Source organism: Schistocerca gregaria, chromosome 1 (assembly GCF_023897955.1).
Source record: "Schistocerca gregaria isolate iqSchGreg1 chromosome 1, iqSchGreg1.2, whole genome shotgun sequence".
NCBI lineage: Eukaryota > Metazoa > Arthropoda > Insecta > Orthoptera > Acrididae > Schistocerca > Schistocerca gregaria.
Genome location: NC_064920.1, coordinates 549,222,624 through 549,244,796, shown reverse-complemented (window position 1 = coordinate 549,244,796; position 22,173 = coordinate 549,222,624). Strand labels below are relative to the sequence as shown.

Below are 22,173 nucleotides of genomic sequence, written 5' to 3'. Positions count from 1 at the left end.
CATCAATGCAAGATGATGAGCTGCTTGGTATTAGAGGTACTGGTGTGTACAGCAATCTGGACTAAGACCTCTAAAGGTCTCACGTGGTGGTACAACATGCAGTGTGTGGTTTTCATGAGCAATAAAAAGAGCAGAAATTATGTTTATGTTGATCTCTATTCCAATTTTCTGTACAGGTTCCAGAACACTTGGTACCAAGGTGATGAAAAACATTTTTTGATGTGTGTATAGTGATGCCAAGATCCTAACTCGAACATTGAAGTACTGGGACAGCATCATCAAAGAACCTGTTGAGTTTAAGGTCACAGAGAATCTCTTTAGCCATGACAGCAGTTTCCAGCAAAGTTCTGTCTGGAACTGGGCACTCAGTCTTCTGAATCTGGAGTTAGAGAAAACAGCCCAGTACATGTAACAAAGGATGCACATGAAATGGTACCTCAGATAACAGACCCTATACCTAAGGATTTTCTACCAAGTCTTTGGAGGCAATGTGAACACCAGCAGCCTGAAAATAACACTGTGGCCACTCCCGGTGGGCAAGAAATGCCTAAGAGGGCACGCCGCAATAACAGAATGTCCTAAATCACAGGAGGGCTTAAATGACGACAATTGGAAGAAAAATGTCTAGCATGACTTGGATGTCATTCAGAACTTCATACACCAAGACTGGCAATGGATGATAACCACAAAGTATGAGCACAGCATTCGGAACAGGTGCAACTTGAAGGAAACTCTACAGTTGTTGCTACTGGTCAGCGCATAGCACAGGCAGATCACCTGATGGGGCACGGACTGCAGACAGATTGCCTAGAACAACATAGGCATAAATACTGGACTCATTCCACACTGTGAGTCATGCAGTTGAAATAGCATGCAAGAAAAACATGAGTAACTGGCAGAAACATGATTGTTCAACCAGATAATGCCTCACCACGATAACCCGAAAAAATATAAAACATTATCAGTTCTGCTATTAAGTGTCGTTTTAAATATTTTATGTATCTGTTTTCTTTAGATCCGATCTAAGTGTCATGAATAATTCACTCTTTCAACTGCTTCTGTATGCTTCTATGTACAACAGACATTCAACAAAGATTATCAGTTTTAGACTTTTCCGTCAACTTAATAATGCTAAACACAATCTAGCTCCATGCAGTCAGACTGCATGCATTGCCACAGGGCAGTACCTTGGATGTACGAGTGATTTTCTAAAAATTATTCATAAATTTACAGATTGTTGCTGAATGGCAACATTGTGCAATAGAGGCTTAAAGAAGGATGTTTGGATAGTGTTTGGGTATCAAGAGTGTCATGTTTCATACTCATTTCCTCTTCACATTAAAATTACAGGGCTGAAAATTCTGCTCATGTGCTCCATGCAAATAATCTGTGTTGAATGTGACGATTTCACAATATTGTAGAAACCTGGAAGGCTTTAAATGCTAGTAAAATTATCACACAGTTGTATTAACATCAGTGTAACTAAGTCACTAGGACTCCCTCGAGTGATGCAGGTACACAGGAATCAATTTGAGAATGGTTAATGAATAACAAATAAATTTAGAATACTTCCCAAGTCTTAGCAGGGGCTCAAAAGTATGGAGGAAGGGGTTGGGCCTTTGTGTGTGTGTGTGTGTGTGTGTGTGTGTGTGTGTGTGTGTGTGTGAGAGAGAGAGAGAGAGATGTAGTTAACATCATTTACTGTAACAGTTTTGAGAATTCAGAGATACCTTTCTACCAGTTGCTGTTTGAATCCCATCTTTTTGATTTTTAAGTTAAATGTAACAATATCCATAATCTAATAAAATAAAATGAAAGAAACTTCCAAATGGGAAAAATATATTTAAAACAAAGATTCCAAGACTTACCAAGTGGGAAAGCGCCGGTAGACAGGCACAATAAATAAAACACACACACACAAAATTTCTAGCTTTCACAACCGAAGGTTGCTTCTTCAGGAAAGAGGGAAGGAGAGGGAAAGACGAAAGGATGTGGGTTTTAAGGGGGAGGGTAAGGAGTCATTCCAATCCCGGGAGCAGAAAGACTTACCTTAGGGGGGAAAAGGGACAGGTGTACACTCTCGCTCGCGCGCAGACACGCACGCGCAGACACGCACGCGCAGACACGCACGCGCAGACACGCACGCGCAGACACGCACGCGCAGACACGCACGCGCAGACACGCACGCGCAGACACGCACGCGCAGACACGCACGCACACGCGCACGCGCGCACACGCGCACGCGCGCGCACGCGCACACACGCGCACGCGCACACACGCGCACACACACACGCGCACACACACACGCGCACACACACACACACACACACACATCCATCCGCACATACACGGACACAAGCAGACATTTGTAAAGGCCTTTACAAATGTCTGCTTGTGTCTGTGTATGTGCGGATGGATATGTGTATGTGTGCGAGTGTACACCTTTTTTCCCCCTAAGGTAAGTCTTTCCGCTCCCGGGATTGGAATGACTCCTTACCCTCCCCCTTAAAACCCACATCCTTTCGTCTTTCCCTCTCCTTCCCTCTTTCCTGAAGAAGCAACCGTTGGTTGTGAAAGATAGAAATTTTGTGTGTGTGTTTGTGTGTTTTTTTATTGTGCCTGTCTAACGGCGCTTTCCCGCTTGGTAAGTCTTGGAATCTTTGTTTTTAATATATATATATATATCCATAATCTTATTTTTGTTGATATTTTGTGGAGTATAATATGAGTAATTCCTTGATTTTTTTTTTTTAAGAATCAAACCTAACATATAAAACTGTTTGCAATGCCTAATTACTGTGAAAATGAATTAACATGTGAACTGTTTTTTTTTAAGCAAGTTAGTGAACAGAAGTTCGAAATTATGCTTAAAATCCCAAAGTTCTCTTGATATAAAACACTGAATTAATATAATATGGTTAATTTGTGTTCCATTTTAAGCTAAAGTTAGTTTTTTTTGCATATAATTTTTTATGACATTATATCTCTGGAACTATCTGTCGCACGATGTTACAATTTTGCAGGTACATTCAGTAATATATGTAGATACTCTGTGCTAAGTTTGTTGCAAATAAAGCTAGTAGTAAAAAATAATAAAAAATATGTGATGATTGACACAGAAGTTCTTCTGCATTAACAATGAAAATGTAGTTATTGATAAACTTCTTTCCTTTCTTTTTCCGGTGGATGTTAGTGATAAAAAATTTCACAAATTACTTGTGAAGTTCACTGGAAGACACTAAATGCTCTCATTCTCAGATACTGGATGAATAAAGTCTGGATATTTGTGCATCACTTGTTACACTGCCTCAAGACACACCACACTGCTTCTAACTTAATACTTACCTTGTTGTGTTAAACTTTCAATGAACAATTCTATTTCTAAATGAGTAGATTATGACAGCATTTTAAATTATTTAATTTGAATGATAATAACATGAAACATTGAAAACCAAATGTTCGTTGCTTCTGGAAACCATTAGGTAGGCAACCTACAACTGTTACCGGGATCCGAGAAAGTGTTTTAGTTACATAGATAATAGGAGGGTGATGCAGAAATTTTTCTACATTAATGTCATTCAATCTCATCTTCTGTATAGTTGTATAGCAGGTGTGGAGGAATTAATAAAAAAAAGCATAGCGTCAGTTATACCTGTGATGCTACTGTTGAATCTGAAACTGCGTTATTCATCATTGTCGTCTTTGTCCAACCTACTGTGCTGTAACAAATTTGTACCATTTCACCCAGAGATGAAGTTAATTTGTTTGGGGTGTTCCGTATAATGCTCATACAATAAAAATAGCAGAGAAAGCAATGTAGTAGTAAAACTGTGCTCTCTTTCTTCATAGCAAATTGGCATATTGTTCAAATTATGATTCAGAGTGATCCTATGTTTCATCAGTGGAACTTACGTCATGGAAAAATTGGTATTCAATTCTAAAAAGTGTTGTTTACTTCTGAGCATTCAATAAAATCCCATCTTACTGGCTGTTCTAAATACTGGTGTTTGTTCTAGGAGTGAACTGGATGATTTGGGTGATCCAGAACATTATCAGGAAAGGTTCACTGCCGTAGTGAACATTTTTGTCATGGATGAGGAACGAACTCCTAGTCAGCAACCACCTTGGGTTGGCCACTCCTCAAAGAACTTTACACCAGATATTCTATTCTCTACAAAAATTGAAAAAGAAGAAAACTTTGAAACATTTGGTAGGTAAAAAGATAAGCAACTACAATAAGCACCAAAAAGTGACCCATCTTCTTATAGGTGTAGGAATCTATTAAGTTGATTGTCTGGTCAATGTGTAAGGCATAATGAATAACATAATTCACCTTTTTTTATCTCACATCCAGTTTCTGACTGTGTTTTACTGGCAATAATGTTACTCCCCCCACCAAGAGGGAAGTTGAAAGTATAGCTGATTGTGGTGTTCTGTACATATGATTCAATTCTTCAAGTAAATAATAGCATTTCCTCGTGTAAATAAAAGTAGTTCAAATGTCAACATGCAGACAACATTTTCTCTTTCACCCCTACAATGATACAGCCTCTCCTGTTGGTGCTTTTTTGAGTGAAGTGATATTTCATGTTTTTTCCAGTTAATCAGCCACCTCAGGGCTCACCTGCCACTGCCTCAAGAGTAAAACCACCGCAGAGACCTGCACCTCCACCACAAGTGAGAGAGTATAGAGATGCCAGCCCAGAACTGCAAAGAAAGGTCTGAACAGTGTTGCTATAACCATTGATTTATTTTCACAAATATTTAAAAAAATAATTTTCAGCCACAAATTATTCAGTCAGAGTACAATCATATGAAAAACGCATAGACTTGTCAGGGTTGTCAAATTTCATTAATGCCAATTATAAGAGAAATCACAAAACTAATGTTAGGAAGACGTCCCATCAATGAATGTTACACAACACCTGCAGGAAATAGGTGAACAAACATAGCATGTCAAAACGCACCCATGGCGTCAGGAAAAATGTCATTGCGCTGTGGTAACGTCTCTCTCGGTAACAGAAGACGTGGAGGACAACGAGCAGGGAAGTGGCAGGCATGCTTGATCATATTCTTGTTAGTTTGTGCAGTCTTAGCTTTGACAGGCTTTTACAGATGATCCATTATCACACCTTGTTCTTGTGTTATCGTGATAATGGAGAATTCCAGATGGAATACAAATATTGGAAGAGTAATGGAAATGGAACATGGTATCTTGACTTATGAACATCTGTCATTCTGCAGAGCACACACTTAGTCTTCCTGGCTGTGTAGTCTGACGCCTCAGTTGGGCCGCCATGCTGGGTGAATGTAGCTATGTTAGTCTGCTAGTTATGAGTAAGAGCCAAATTCATATTCTGACATTGCATGTTCATATCTACCAGATGGTTGTAATTAAAGTTCACTACTCACAAACGTCCAGTGTTTACTGTAATTGTTGTATGGCAGTTAAATTTGGCATATATGCTAACGAGTTAATATGGAACTAACTTACTTTGGAGAAATTATTTTTGCCACCAGGTGCAATTTATAAATCTGGTGCTGTACAGCATATTGTCATCTTCAATGCTCATATTGAACAAATTGTGTAAGTGGTGGTTACTAATATAATCAGCATTATGCCTTTCTCACTAGTTTGACCTTTTATGCTCACAACCTGTTCCTAATCCATTACATATGGAAACATTTTTGTACGTCTTTCTTGCATTCACAGCACCAGAGTTGCATCTGATGGCCAAAATTGCAACTAATTTTTTTTCCTGCATAAACAAGTTTCCCACTAATGCTTTAGAATATTTATCAAATCTCGCACAATACAATAATTACAGCCCACCACTGTACCTCCATGAGTAGCTGCATTCAAAGTATATCTCCACTTTGTGGTAAGTAGTTCTTTTGTTTATTCCATTGTTTTTATTCTTGTTATTTTTGCTTACTCATTTTTAATAAGGCCCAGCACATACCCCACACAGACCAAATCTCAACTATAACCACAGTCAAATGCCACATATCAACAGCCCCAAATTCAGTTCTAAATCTCTCATCCAGATCCGTCTCTCCTCCAGAGACAAATCCCTCAACAATTACACCAATAACCTGACCAGTGCTTTCCTCTCCCGCAACTATCCTGCAGACCTTGTCCACAAATAGATCTCCTGAGCAATACATTCCTCCCCATCCAACAACAATGTTCCTACCCTCGGACCACACAGAAGCATCCCCCTTGTCACCCAATATTATCCTGGCCTCGAATACATCAATAAATTACTCTGCCAGGGATATGACTTTCTCAAGTCAACCCCTGAAATGAGATCATCCCTTGACAAAATTCTCCCCACACCACCCAGAGTTGCCTTTCATCGCCCCCCTAACCTCCGTAACATCCTTGTTAAACCCTACAATATTCCCAGACTACCTTCTCTACCCAGCGGTTCCTACTCCTGTAACCGACCCCACTGCAAAACCTGCCCCATGCATCCCCCCACAACCAGCTACTCCAACCCCGCTACTGGTAAAACATACACAATTCAAGGCAGGGCCATGTGTGAAACTACACATGTCATTTATCAGCTCACATGCCTGCACTGCACAGCCTTTTACATTGGTATGACAACAACTAAACTGGCTGAGCGCATGAACGGACACAGACGAACTGTCCACCTAGGAGATGTCCAATACCCAGTAGTGGAGCATGCCCTCCAGCATAATTCTAGGGACCTAGGAACCTGCTACACCATATGTGCCATTTGGCTTCTCCCACCCAACTCCAGTCCCTCTGAACTGCGGAGATGGTACCTTGCACTTCAACACATTCTTTCATCCCGCCATCCCCCTGGACTGAACCTACGTTAAACAAGTTCACTCCCATTTACTCTTCAGTCTTCTCCTCTTTCCCTTTCCTCTTTAGCCATTCATGCATCTTTTCATCCTACATCTTTATACTATATACCTCTTTAATTCTGTATGCATCCTCTTTGGTTTGAAGCTGGCACAGTACTTACAGTAGAATATCTTTGGCTTCCCTCTGACAACCATGCCTCCATCCTTGCTACCCTCCCTGTTTTCCTTTCCCTGTTGCTTCATAACCTGGGTTGTGAGTAACTGAATCCACTTTCCCTTCTTTCCGCTCTCTCTCCTCCCTGATGAAGGAACATTTATTCCGAAAGCTAGGAACGTAAATTTTCGGTTGTTTTTTGTTTTTTGTGTATCTATCGGCTGTACTGAGCGGAGGTAAGTACTGGCCAGCCCCTCTATCTCTTTGTTAGTATTTGATACACTTTTATTCTTCCGCCATACCTGAAGTGAGAGTGGACGAAAAGTACAGTTGTCCCAGTTTTGAAACTGGATGAAATACCACAAAGAATCGATAGCTGTAGACCCATCAGCCTCCTGAATCTTCTGTTTATGTTGCTTGAACAAGTGGTAAACATTGACTTTGTTGAACTCTTGAGAAAAGGGTTCGTCTTTCCAACAGCCATCATGGTTTTACAGAGGACTGATCCACAACTGGGAACTTGATTTGGTTAGAGTCTTCTATAAGAATAGCTTTCGCCCTTCATCTGAGAGTGAAAACTAATTTAGAAATGTAAAACTTTAGAAAATTATAGGTACAAATGCAAATACCTAAGGAAAGCAGGAAAGTAGTTTTACTCTTATCAGCAAATTCCCGTAGTCCATTCTCCCATAAATGTGGGAGACCAATATACTGAACTGAACTCCGCGATTAGTTTGTGTCAACTTCATTTCAGCTTATTGTCCAGCTCTCTCCCATGGAACTTGACACACTGTGCATAATTTAGTGTATGATGATTAATGTCTACTTCTGGTGGTTACAGATTATATTTGCTCATTTGAAAGTGCTTAATGTAAATGTTTCTGAGATTAAAACTTTAAGTTGCTCAATCAGTCATAGGTATGTTTCTCTGTCACTTGGATTGTGCCTGGTAAGATAGAGTTTGGACTTTTCATTAGTTTACATGTGTTAAACATTAATTTTTCAGGCATCTTTTAAACATATTCTGTTATTAAAATTTGTGTCTCGGGTGTCAATGACCATGTGCTTCTTATTGTCTCTCTGATCCATTCACAGTTTATGTCCACATTTAGCTCAACTAATAAAAAAATTCAGTCCAGTACAGCCAGTAAGTTTCAGTAGATAAATCATTTCAGGTGTAGATTCTGTTGCTTGCTAAACTATCTGTGCTGTTGCTTCTGTAACGTGTGTTTGTCCCTTATTAATTATGCTAACTTTAGTCCATACGGTAAAAGAAGATACCTTACACTGGAAGTGGGGCATGGGGTTGCTGATTCATAGCCTACTATGACCAATCTCATAATGCAAATTTGTTTGTGTTTCTGTGGAAGTGACTCATTGTTTCCAGAGTTGTGGGCAAGTGACATTGACAGCAGCCTTTTGTATCTCGCAATTGAGAACTGACAACAGTGCTGGGAGCTCTCTCGGCTCTACTTTCGCCCTATGAAGTATAGAGCACACTGTTTCATCTATATTTAGAATCTACTAATTGCCTTCTAATCAGTACTATGATTTAAATAAAATCAGCCCCAAAATTCACTGAATATTTTATACATTTTCCTTGGTTAACTTCGCCTTGATAATAAAATTACCAGGCCATATGACATCCCAAATGAATTCTGTACTCAGCCATTTATACTTAGTGACTTATTTGGTGCAGCACAATGTCCATATAATGCAACATCACAGTACGTAACATAATTTTAAAAAACTGTTAATAATGTTGCTACGACTTCCGTGTGTGTGTGTGTGTGTGTGGTGTGTGGTGTGTTATTTACTTGTTTAAAGTATTAACCCATGATATGAGCCCTGTCAAACTTAGTTGTTTGTTGGATCAAATTGTCACATTTATAACTGTCAAAGATTTCATTTCCATAAACATGCCCAGCTAAAATTCCACCTACAAAGACGTAATAATACAGGTATGTACATGCACAAAAAATGTATTAAGGCCTCCCTCACCAAACACATGGACAGTGTTAAACCAGAACATGTGTGAAATAAGCAAATAATCCCATATCAGTTGTGTTGTTCTATTTTGCTGTTTCAATGTGTGTGACATGTCATAAGCATCTGCCCAGTATGAAACACATTGCCACAATGGATAAATATATATAATACAGTTGTCAGTTGTCTTTCCTGTTTGTAACAGACATCATTAGATGTGAAGTATAGGTTCTGTAGGTCATGCAGCGAAAACTGTGTCTATACAGTATTTCAAGAATACTCTCTCAGCTACTACTTTAGAACTGTATGATGTGCTCTGGTTACACAGTTCTAGCGTTCATGATTGTTAATGTGGCTCTGCCGTAGGAGACTAGTGCGACTAACATAAGTCAAAACCTACTGCAGCTGAAGAACAGAAAGCTTAGAGTCACATACTTCATTAATACCTTCTGCATACTATAGATCATGGTATAACCAGGAGCATTATCTCTGCCCAAAGGTTCCTAACCCTGCACTCATTCCTGGGTAAAACCTGCCCCATGCACCCACCCACTACAACCTACTCTAGCCCCACCCCTGGTAAATCCTACAATACCTAGTGGTTATAATTAAACTGATGATGTTCTGAGTGCTGCAGTGTGGACTATTTAGATAGCAGGATGCTGGAACATCATAGGTATGTTCGTTAATCAGTATGCTCATGGAGCGTGCTGAAAAAAATTATAGTTCCCTTTTTTGCCGCCAATATTCCTCACACACAAAGAAAGAAAATATGTTATGCGGACATGTGTCCGGAAATGCTTACTTTCCATGTTAGAGCTCATTTTATTACTTCTCTTCAAATCACATTGTTCATGGAATGGAAACACACAGCAACAAAACATACCAGCGTGACTTCAAACACTTTGTTGCAGGAAATGTTCAAAATGTCCTCCGTTAGTGAGGATACATACATCCACCCTCCGTCACATGGATGCGCTGATGCAGCCCTGGTGAATGGTGTATTGTATCACAGCCATCCACAATATGAGCATGAAAAGTCTCTATATTCGTTCTGGAAATCTGTCTTGATACAAATGTACTGCGCCACGGCTATTGCCCCGCGCTAATCGATACATCAAATGGGCATTTGCCAACTCCGCATTTGTTAACACTGCACTGACTGCAAAACCACGTTCGTGGTGAACACTAACCTGTTGATGCTACGTACTGATGTGCTTGATGCTAGTACTGTAGAGCAATGAGTCACATGTCAACACAAGCACCGAAGTCAACATTACCTTCCTTCAATTGGGCCAACTGGCGGTGAATCGAGGAAGTACAGTACATACTGACGAAGCTAAAATGAGCTCTAACATGGAAATTAAGCGTTTCCGAACACATGTCCACATAACATGTTTTCTTTATTTGTGTGTGAGGAATGTTTCCGAAAGTTTAGCCGTACCTTTTTGTAACACCCTGTATATGTCATGTGACGAGGGCCTCCCATCAGGTAGACGGTTTGCCTGGTGCAAGTCTTTCGATTTGATGCCACTTCGGCGACTTGTGCATCGATGGGGATGAAATGATGATGATTAGGACAACACAACACCCAGTCCCTGAGCGGAGAAAACATCTGTTCCAGCAGTGAATTGAACCCGGGCCCTTTGGATTCTGTTGCATTGACCACTCAGCTACCAGGGGCGGACAGTTGAAGACATGGTGCTGTAAGCAGTCACAGTGCGAAATGTTTTCTGTTTTGATGTCAGTATACTGTTTGTCACTTGGCGACAGGTTTTGGTTTTCTGGAGAAGCAGCTGTTGCTGTGGGTTACGAAGATTGAAGTTTTCGACACAAAACAGAAAGGCTACTGAGAAGAAAGATCATGAAGTGAAACTTCCTGGCAGATTAAAACTGTGTGCCCGACCGAGACTCGAACTCGGGACCTTTGCCTTTCGCGAGCAAGTGCTCTACCAACTGAGCTACCGAAGCACGACTCACGTCCGGTACTCACAGCTTTACTTCTGCCAGTATCCGTCTCCTACTTTCCAAACTTTACAGAAGCTCTTCTGGCAAACATGCAGAACTAGCACTCCTGAAAGAAAGGATACTGTGGAGACATGGCTTAGCCACAGCCTGGGGGATGTTTCCAGAATGAAATTTTCACTCTGCAGCGGAGTGTGCGCTGATATGAAACTTCCTGGCAGATTAAAACTGTGTGCCCGACCGAGACTCGAACTCGGGACCTTCGCCTTTCGCGGGCAAGTGCTCTACCAACTGAGCTACCGAAGCACGACTCACGTCCGGTACTCACAGCTTTACTTCTGCCAGTATCCGTCTCCTACCTTCCAAACTTTACAGAAGCTCTTCTGGCAAACATGCAGAACTAGCACTCCTGAAAGAAAGGATACTGTGGAGACATGGCTTAACCACAGCCTGGGGGATGTTTCCAGAATGAAATTTTCACTCTGCAGCGGAGTGTGCGTTGATGTGAAACTTCCTGGCAGATTAAAACTGTGTGCCCGACCGAGACTCGAACTCGGGACCTTTGCCTTTCGCGGGCAAGTGCTCTACCAACTGAGCTACCGAAGCACGACTCACGTCCGGTACTCACAGCTTTACTTCTGCCAGTATCCGTCTCCTACCTTCCAAACTTTACAGAAGCTCTTCTGGCAAACATGCAGAACTAGCACTCCTGAAAGAAAGGATACTGTGGAGACATGGCTTAGCCACAGCCTGGGGGATGTTTCCAGAATGAAATTTTCACTCTGCAGCGGAGTGTGCGCTGATATGAAACTTCCTGGCAGATTAAAACTGTGTGCCCGACCGAGACTCGAACGGATACTGGCAGAAGTAAAGCTGTGAGTACCGGACGTGAGTCGTGCTTCGGTAGCTCAGTTGGTAGAGCACTTGCCCGCGAAAGGCAAAGGTCCCGAGTTCGAGTCTCGGTCGGGCACACAGTTTTAATCTGCCAGGAAGTTTCATATCAGCGCACACTCCGCTGCAGAGTGAAAATTTCATTCTGGAAACATCCCCCAGGCTGTGGCTAAGCCATGTCTCCACAGTATCCTTTCTTTCAGGAGTGCTAGTTCTGCATGTTTGCCAGAAGAGCTTCTGTAAAGTTTGGAAGGTAGGAGACGGATGCTGGCAGAAGTAAAGCTGTGAGTACCGGACGTGAGTCGTGCTTCAGTAGCTCAGATGGTAGAGCACTCGCCCGCGAAAGGCAAAGGTCCCGAGTTCGAGTCTCGGTCGGGCACACAGTTTTAATCTGCCAGGAAGTTTCATATCAGCGCACACTCCGCTGCAGAGTGAAAATTTCATTCTGGAGATCATGAAGTGCCGGTAAAGTTGTTTTGTCATAACAGCAGCAATAGTAGTGCTGCCTTGCAAGAATATTGTTGACAGAAACAATTACGAAGAGGCCTCATGTCAATAAAGGGATTAAAGAATGTGATTAAGATATTTGAAGGAACAGGTGAAGCAGATGGTGCAGCAGGGACAGGGAGGTGGCCCATTCCCATGGCAGTTGTTGAAGAAGTTATTGCGGCTATAGCAGACAGCGTAGACAAGCCTCAAATTCTGCAGCCAGTGCTCAAAGTGCTTTATGGAAATTGGCTCTTCCCTGGTCAAAGGTGCAAAGTATTTTGCTGCACATTTTACACAAATATCCCTACAAGATTGAGAAAGTACACCAGATGAAGCCTCAAGATAGGCTACAACACTGTGGCTTTGTCCTTAGTTTTTTGGCATGTATGGAAATGGTTGACATGTGGCTACAGTATATTCTTTAGACAGACAAGGTGCATTTTACTCTGCATGGTGCCATAATTGTGCAGATATTTCGCATATGGGTTTTTGGTCCACCACATTTTGTGCAGGAACATCCACTGCACTCTGTGTGACTGTGTGGTGTGGTTTCACAAGCTCACTCATTCTCGGTTCATTTTTAATCGAAGAGAAGACATCTCACAGGCCTGTTAGATGTACAGTGATATCTGCATGCTACAGGAACCTCCTTGTGCATGTGAGAATCCAACTTTGCAAGAAAGCAACTGTGCCCACACCCCTCTTTTCATGCAAGCTGGGAGAGACCACCCGTGGCTTGCCAGGTGAAAGATTTGCTTCAAGAAACCTTCAGTAATGAATATTCATCTTTTGGCAATTTCAAAACTTCCAGATCACCCAATGTAAATCCATGTGACTTCTAGTTGTGGCAATATCTGAAAGCTCGTGTCCATCAAGGATGTATTTGGACCCTTTCTGATCTGTTGGATAATACACGACAACATTTTTGTCTGATTACATTGAGTATTTGGCAAGCAACTGTCAACCGTGCCATGTCACCAAGTCGAGAAACCATATGGAACACATGTTGTAACTTAATACCATATTGTAACAAACGTGTCGGAACCATCATTATCATGTGTTTCATTGTACCTCCCCTTTCCTCAATCACACTACATACTGAGTGCTTACCGAGCCATATTTTCACCTGGTGGCAGTAAGTAAAACTATTATAATTTTTTTTCTACCATACTACATGAGCAAACCAATTAGTGAACATACCTGCAGTGCTTCAGCATCCTGTGGTGTAGACTGCACGCACTGCAACACTAGGAACACCATCAGTTTAATTATAAGAATCCAGTATCAAATGCAAAGGAACATGTGAAACTATACATGACATTTACCAACTAACATGTGTTCATTTCACAGCTTTTGTCTATCTTCTACACATAAATAAATTGAAGTCCCCCACCATAGTTTCTGTCTGTATGTTTGGACTAATCTCAGGAACTACTTTAGGGATTTTGATAAATAACTAATAGATAGACTGATTTACAGGGAAGGTTTGTCTACATAATTTATAAATATTTCATGCTGAACTATGATGAACTAAAGTCCCTGCCCCTGTGAAATACATGTCATGCCCATCAAACGGTGAATGGAACAACTCATTGGAATCCCTTAAGGCCGCCCAACTACAGCACCAGACCATTGTGAACTACTTGATTGCAATAATTTACCAACAGCCATATAATTTATTGTTGTTGTTGTTGTTGTTGTTGTTGTGTTTGTTGTCTTCAGTCCTGAGACTCGTTTGATGCAGCTCTCCGTGCTACTCTATCCTGTGCAAGCTTCTTCATCTCCCAGTACTTACTGCAACCTACATCCTTCTGAATCTGCTTAGTGTGTTCATCTCTTGGTCTCCCTCTACAATTTTTACCCTCCATGCTGTTCTCCAATGTTAAATTTGTGATCCCTTGATGCCTCAGAACATGCCCTACCAACCCGTCCCTTCTTCTTGTCAAGCTGTGCCATAAACTCCTCTTCTCCCCTATTCTATTCAATACCTCCTCATTAGTTACGTGATCTACCCATCTAATCTTCAGTATTCTTTTGTAGCACCACATTTCGAAAGCCTCTATTCTCTTCTTGTCCAAACTATTTATCGTCAATGTTTCACTTCCATACATGGCTACACTCCATACAAATACTTTCACAAATGACTTCCTGACACTGAACTCTATACTCGATGTTAACAAATCTCTCTTCTTCAGAAACGCTTTCCTTGCCATTGCCAGTCTACATTTTATATCCTCTCTACTTCGACCATCATCAGTTATATTGCTCCCTAAATAGCAAAACTCCTTTACTACTTTAAGTGTCTCATTTCCTAATCTAATTCCCTCACCATCACCTGACTTAATTTGACTACATTCCGTTATCCTCGTTTTGCTTTTGTTGATGTTCATCTTATATACTCCGAATATTTCTTTTGTTTCCTTTATTGCTTGCCCAATATACAGATTAAATAACATCGGGGAGAGACTACAACCCTGTCTCACTCCCTTCCCAACCACTGCTTCCCTTTCATGCCCCTCAACTCTCATAACTGCCATCTGGTTTCTGTACAAATTGTAAATAGCCTTTCGCTGCCTTTATTTTATCCCTGCTTCCTTTAGAATTCGAAAGAGAGTATTCCAGTCAACATTGTCAAAAGCTTTCTCTAAGTCTACAAATGCTAGAAATGTAGGTTTGTCTTTCCTTAATATTTCTTCTAAGATAAGACGTAAGGTCAGTATTGCCTCACGTGTTCCGAAATTTCTACAGAATCCAAACTGATCTTCCCCGAGCTCGGCTTATACCAGTTTTTCCATTCATCTGTAAAGAATTCACGTTAGTATTTTGCAGTTGTGACTTATCAGACTGATAGTTCGGTAATTTTCCCATCTATCAACACCTGCCTTCTTTGGGATTGGAATCATTATATTCTTCTTGAAGTCTGAGGAAATTTCGCCTGTCTCATACATCTTGCTCACTAGATGTCATGACTGTCTCTCCCAAGGTCGTCAGTAGTTTGATATGTAGAAATTTATTTTATTTTATAGAAGTTCATAAATTAAAATAAATGTCTCCAAATCATGTGGCTCTTGATAAATTATTGCATCAAGAAGTTCATGCCAGCCGTCGTCCCACGATCCATAATGGATCAACGAAGATTACAAACTACGGCTACCAGAAGGCCTGATGCAAGCTACCATCGACTTCATAAATCAAATGATCAGTGATTCTGGACATCCCACTTACAGGTTTACTGTATACCAAAACATCTTGTCTTATGAGCTTGATATCCGATACATCCTACATCACAGGTTGTTTAGTTTGCACCGGCCTTCTTACAGCAGCAGCGTGCCAACTTACACTGCATTCAGGTGGCCTTGCACCTTTCTTCTGTGCTCACAGAGCTGGGTGTTCCAGCTTTTTGGCTCCGTTGTGAGCCGCGGAGCAGTCCCTGCTCCAGGGACCCGTGTCGCTCGCTGTGACCATTCAAGTGGGCCGGCACGTGGCATGGCTGGCTGATTCAGGCAGCAAGGCAAGCGTTTGGATGTGGCATCTCCATCTCACAAGATCGACAACCTAGTACTCTTAGCTGCTAAGACGTGGTGACGTGCTACACCAGGAAATACGATGTTCTGGAAATAATTAAGAAACAACTGTTTTACAAGAAATTGCATACTAAATTTATTGGGCCTCTGTAGCTTGACATTTTCTTTTCATTGCTAGATCGGAAATATTAGGTGTCAAATTGTTCGCAGCGTTAATGCGGAGGATGGCCTGCATTGTTGCATCCTGAAGAAACGATCGTTCCTTACTTTTTACTCTTTTCATTGCTGAGAAAAGCTGCTCACAAAAATACGTAGATCCAAACTTGCATATGATCTGAGCGGCATTGTTGTGAAGCTTGAGAAATGTTTTGCTGTAATGAATGATGCCATTGTGACAAATCCAACATGTTGTAGTACCACTCTTTCAACAAAGTTGAATTCTGCAAATCAATAATCTCCAATTGAAGTGATGATGACAAGTCATTGGGGGAAACTGAAAAAGGAGTGCAGAACACCTTAAGTTCCATTTCCAAACTAGTGAGGTCTCGGAATCGTGTTTCAAATGACGTGATCAGCTGCTTTAACTTTGCTTGGTAATCGCCGAAAGTAGTACCTTCAGGTGTTATTAAAGAAGCAAGATGATTGAAGAACATTAAATGTCCATTACTCGTCTGCCTCTCAAATAAACGTAACTTTTCCACAAACGCTTTGATATGGTCGTGCATGTTAACAATTAGCTGCCCTTTGACCTGCAGTGATAGATGTAAATTATTCAGATGCATAGTTATGTCAGCGAGGAACACCAGATCTGATATCCATTTTGTATCTTTCAGACAACACATTTCTTCCCCTTTCATTTCGAGAAAAAGGGATATTTCCTCACGAATGACAAAGAAAACATCAAGAACTTTTCCCTGACTCAGCCAAAGAACTGTACTGTGGTAAGATATATCCCCATACTCCGCTTCCATATCTTTCAGGAATCCTCTGAATTGGCGATGATTTGTACCATGACGCCGCACAAAAGTCACACACTTCACGACATCTTTCATTACGCCACCTAGCTGTACTGTTTCAGCACACAGTGCCTCTTGGTCAATAAAACCATGAAGAGTCACAATGTCTTTCCAGAATTCATCCCTGAGTTTATTAGTCGAACGAGAAGCAAAATCTTGGTGACGCCCGATCATTTGTTGTGCACCGTCTGTCGCTGAAGAGTGGAGCTTATCCCATGGCAAATTCATATTGTCCATTGATTCACAAACAGCTTCAAAAATGTCACGTCCTGTTGCAGTGTAATTGAGTGGTACCACATCCAAGAGTTCTTCAGTTATTTGCAGCTCCATGTCGACACCACGCACAAAGACTGCAAGGTGAGTACAGTCCCATATGTCGGTGCTTTCGTCAAGTGCTAGCAAAAATGCAACAAAGATCTCCGCCTTTTTCCTGAGCTTTGTCTCTAAACTGCTGCCATGTCCAGGATTCGACGAGACATTGTTTGCTTCGACAGGCAAACCCCTTCAATTGGCTGCACCTCCCTTGGAAACAAACATTCTGCAACTGCTACCATGCACGATTTTACGAGTGGTCCCACAGAAAAAGGCTTGCCACTCATTGCAATGATGTGAACGACCCTGTAGCTTGCTTGAATTGCAGATTCAATAGTGTTTTTCCGCTCTCATTCACCTGAAATTTATAAACACGTTACAGAACATGAACTATGTTGCATATTTTGATACAATCCATATTACGAAACAGTTTTTAATCTTACGTCTCCTGGTATGTCGTTCTAAGCCTGGCTACTAGTTCTGCATGCAACGCCTTCTACCTGATCGTAGTCCGCTGTGTGAAGACATGTATAATGTCGTTGTATATTGTACCTCTTCGCAGAATTAAATACTTTGACATACAAGACACTGCGGACGACCATCCCTCTCAGTGAGTAGAAAGGTATCCTCCAATAGAGGTACAGGGCTCCCGCGGCTAGTCATAGCTGTCATTGAACGCGGATTATTGCGTCAGTTGCGGCTGCATGCGGCCAGGGGGCAGTGAGTTCGCTTTCCCCCTCCACGCAGGCTCCGAGCTGCCGCAGTGAGCACTCCGAAGCGCTCCGGCTCCCTGGAGCTCGGTTGGAACAGCCTGCCATAAAGCATCCCTGTCCCTGACAGTATAGTTTGCTTGTGGAAATGCAACTCTACAGAAATATTTTAAATTAGACACACCCACCACGTTTTTCTGTCAGCATATGAAGGCTAGACTTGGGAACTACAGTAGGGATTTTGACATTTTTCTTGAGGAAAGTTTGTTTATATAATTTATTACCATTACACTTAACAAGTCATTCAGCTGTATTTACTTAAAAGAAAAAGGCCCCAGGGGTGGGATTGAATTTTCCAAAACATTTGTACGGTGTTGCAGGTTAAGGTACCAGGTGTCACACTCTGCAATCATTTTCTCTGAAGGCTCTTGTTTGCAAGTAATTCAAAAAAGAGAAAAAGAAATCTTAATTTTGTCTGATAATGTGGATCAATGGTAATCACCCTGCCCCTATTGCTCACTAGTTGGTGTCCCATCTTTCATGGTAAGCAGTAGAGGTTTTAAAAAAATGTACTAAGTTTTCATTAAATTTTGACGTAAAATATTTGTTAATTTATTGTTACTATTATTGTGGTTTAAGTTGCTGTAACTCTGCATTATGGATTTTGTAAAGTGCTTTCCTACTTTATAAATCACCATCACTGAGAAACCAGACAGGAGGGGGATGTTACAAAATTCTACTACTAACACTGATACAAAAGTGGGCGGTGGAGAAAATAGGGTCTCTACACTGCCCTAAAATGTTAAAAATAACAGTATATGGAGCAGCATTGTAGCATAGTGATTAAGGTATCTTTCTGACGTACAGAAGGTTCTGGATTCAAAACTCATCAGGTGCTTTAAAATTTTTTATTTTCAGATCATTTTTCAAAATTACTTAAACCATTATTTTTATTCAATTAACTGGTTTAAATGTATCTTTTTTAAAATTTCTAATCCTTTGTCACATCATTTTAGCTATTTGCTCTTGTTTTGACTTGAAAAAGGAAAGATTAGAATCCTTGTGCATGTGATTTTTCCACATGGGAAAAATATATTAAAAACAAAGATTCCAAGACTTACCAAGCGGGAAAGTGCCGGTAGATAGGTAAGTCTTTCCGCTCCCGGGATTGGAATGACTCCTTACCATCTCCCTTAAAACCCACATCCTTTCGTCTTTCCCTCTCCTTCCCTCTTTCCTGAAGAAGCAACCGTTGGTTGTGAAAGCTTGAATTTTGTGTGTATGTTTGTGTATCTATCGGCCTGCCAGCACTTTTGTTTGGTAAGTCACATCAACTTTGTTTTTATATACACACAATGTGCATTTTTTAGAAGGCTGTTGTCATGCAAACAGTTAATTATCATGCAAATGTTGAAATCGTAAATTCTTCTTACATTGTAGACAAAGTAATGCGTTGAAGATTTAAATGAAAGAAGTGGTCATAAGTAAAACAAAATTCAGGCAACATGAGGAATAGAATTAATGAAAGCAGTAACATGGACAAAAATTTAAAATGTAAAACAGAAGAAATAAAACCAAAGTTAATACATAAAAATAAGTAAAATCACATGCACAAAGATTCCAAATTAAAAAGGAATGATTGGAAGACAATATAAGAGGAAATGAAATAATTAATATGATGATTAAAGTGATATGACAGAGTTAGATAGTAAAAAAATTACATTTAAGCCAATTAATTGAAAACAATAATGATCACTTGTTTAGCTTTGATTTGAAAATAAAAAATTTGAAACACCTAATGAAATTTGATCCCAGAAGCTCCTGTACATGAGGAATGTACCTCAACTGTTAAACCACAGTACTGCTCTGTGTATAGTTATCATTTCTAATGACTCAAGAAAATTACATGAAATTCTGATGATTTTGTCGATTGCTTGCAAACAATGGCCCACCAGAGTGAATCGCTGCGTAATGTGATAAATGGGACCCTAAACTACCTCACTGTATAGATGGTTTCAAAATGTCAATCCCATCTCCGGGCAACCTTTCCTTCTGTTGCTACCCATGTGAAACCAGGGCGGGTCAGTAGTTATATATAATAATGACCACCACCAAACTTGCTGAGTGCATAAATGAAAATACAAATTGTTCGCCATGAGAGACACCCGTAACTAGTTGCTGAACATGCTTTTTGCTTGACTAAAACGATGCAAGTGCCTGCTACATCACACAGGTCGTTTGGCTCATTCTGCTTGATCCTAAACTCTAGAGATTGAAACTTGTCACTATCTTTGGAATCCTCTGCCTCCCCTTTCATTCTTATGGGGAAAAATATCATTGCGGCTGTCACTAATGAGCCTAGCAATCTCCAAAAGTATAAGATTGATACTGATATCTGTCGTTATCATATATTTTTACGTGACTTTGCTTCTCACCCCTACCCTCAGTCATTGGGGTGATAACAGTGTATTACGCCCACAGTGTTTTTAAACAAAGCATACAAATGATGAGCCTTGTATCAATAAAATTTGGTTGAGATTGCTGTGGACACGCCCCGATTACATTTCCGTTACCTTTTCATAAGCACCCCACCTGTACAGGAGGCAAGTGCTTCTTTCCAGATACTTTGTGATTGGTGTGCCAACTTTTATAGATCAGTCCAATGGTTTACGAGGAGATGTGGCACATACACACATTATAAGGCAATATAATTATGAAAAATTTACAGATTCACCGCTGTACCTCAACTACTTCTTTTTGCACGGTCACCTTTGTTCTCAGTGCACTTTATGAGCTGTGGAATCAGCTTCCTGATCCTTTGTCAAAAAATCATTAATCACCTCTTTGGCGCATTGTTTGACAGCAATCTCAATATCATTACTGGTAGAAAATCTGTTTGCACATGTAAATAACTTAGAGAAGTGGAAAGTTAAAAATCTTGAAGGTGCCATACCTGGGATAGTTGATGTGCCAACAGAATGAATCCAAGAGCTGATTTGTGATATTGGCAGTGTGGATACATACAGTGTCATGCACTATGCACACTCCCTTCATTAACATTCCCATTCTTTTGTTCTGTATCATCGCCCATACTTTTTTAGTTTTTCTAATTGCTTCACAGCATTGTTCCCCCATGAGGTAAAAATTCAATGAGCAAAATCCCTTTCTGGTCCTAAAATACACAGGCCAAGATTTTTAAGGGTGAAACAACTGTTCTGAATTTCTCTCTGAGCAGAGATGTCACCACTGCACTGATCGTCCTTTCAATTCAGGGGTATAGTGGGTCATGCCCATTTCGTAGCCAGTGACAATAAAGTCAAGGAATTGTTCATCTTTCAGTTCAGAGTGTTCTAGACATACCCATGAATATTCAGTTCTGTTGACTTTATGTTGATCTGCATACACAGTTATTGAAAACAAAAGTTTTTCAGTAATGATTTTACGTGGAAGAGCTATAGAGATTTGGACACATGGAATTCATCTTTAGCTAATGCAGCTTGGCTGTAATTGTGGTCCTATTTCTTCACTACAAAATAGTAAACATCAGTTATTTGTGCACATCATAGCTGTCCTCAGTTGTACTCTTTTGTTAAAAATTATTGCCATGGTGCGTAAAGAACTGGAGGATGAATGTTCAAGCTCCGGATCATATCTGTCTTAGTTTTGCCTGGCTCCACTCTGCCAATGGTCCTCCATTTCATTTTAGTTAGTTAATGGAACCTCTGTTTTGTTCAAGAGTCATTTTATATGTAAAATATGAGATTAGGTTCTTGTTTACTCACATATTAAGTTTAAAATAGCAGAGTTTCTTAATATTTTTATCAAAAATAACAATTATTATCTTTCTGAAATGCATGTTAATGCAAAATTTATACACATTAAAATTTAACACCGGAACACACAATAATACAGTAAAATAGTTGTCATAAAGTTCATCTACACCCTAAACAGTGTCTGGGTTATGTACATAGGTAGAATAAGATGCTGCCGTAGTGAATTCAGTTTCCTTAATGCAAATCCTTTGTCACTGAAGTGTTGTGTTCAGAGGCTTGACATTCATTTGAAGTTTCACACCATTTTGCAAAGAAATGTTTAATTTTTGGCTGTCTTATCTTCTTTATCAGGTGATTATACACCTCTTTGTAGCATTTAAGAGAATGTTCTTCACTATTGTACTCCTTACTTCTTCCGAATTATTTTCTACATCGTCAGCATTGAAACAGGCTGAACTTCCTTTTACTCTTCTCACTGAAGACTGTCAAATCTCCATTGCTCAGATCCTTTGA

General features: G+C 40.4%; 1 protein-coding gene across 3 annotated transcripts in view; it reads left to right on the top strand.

Moving 5' to 3' along the window:
• Positions 1 to 22,173, top strand: part of LOC126356011 (cyclin-G-associated kinase) — a 250,440-nt gene that overhangs the window by 144,338 nt on the left and 83,929 nt on the right. For all 3 annotated transcript variants that reach the window (XM_050006662.1, XM_050006670.1, XM_050006677.1), the window contains 2 exons: positions 4,017 to 4,210; positions 4,601 to 4,719. In XM_050006662.1, the coding sequence (XP_049862619.1) occupies positions 4,017 to 4,210; positions 4,601 to 4,719 (313 nt within the window). The remainder of the gene's footprint in view (positions 1 to 4,016; positions 4,211 to 4,600; positions 4,720 to 22,173) is intronic.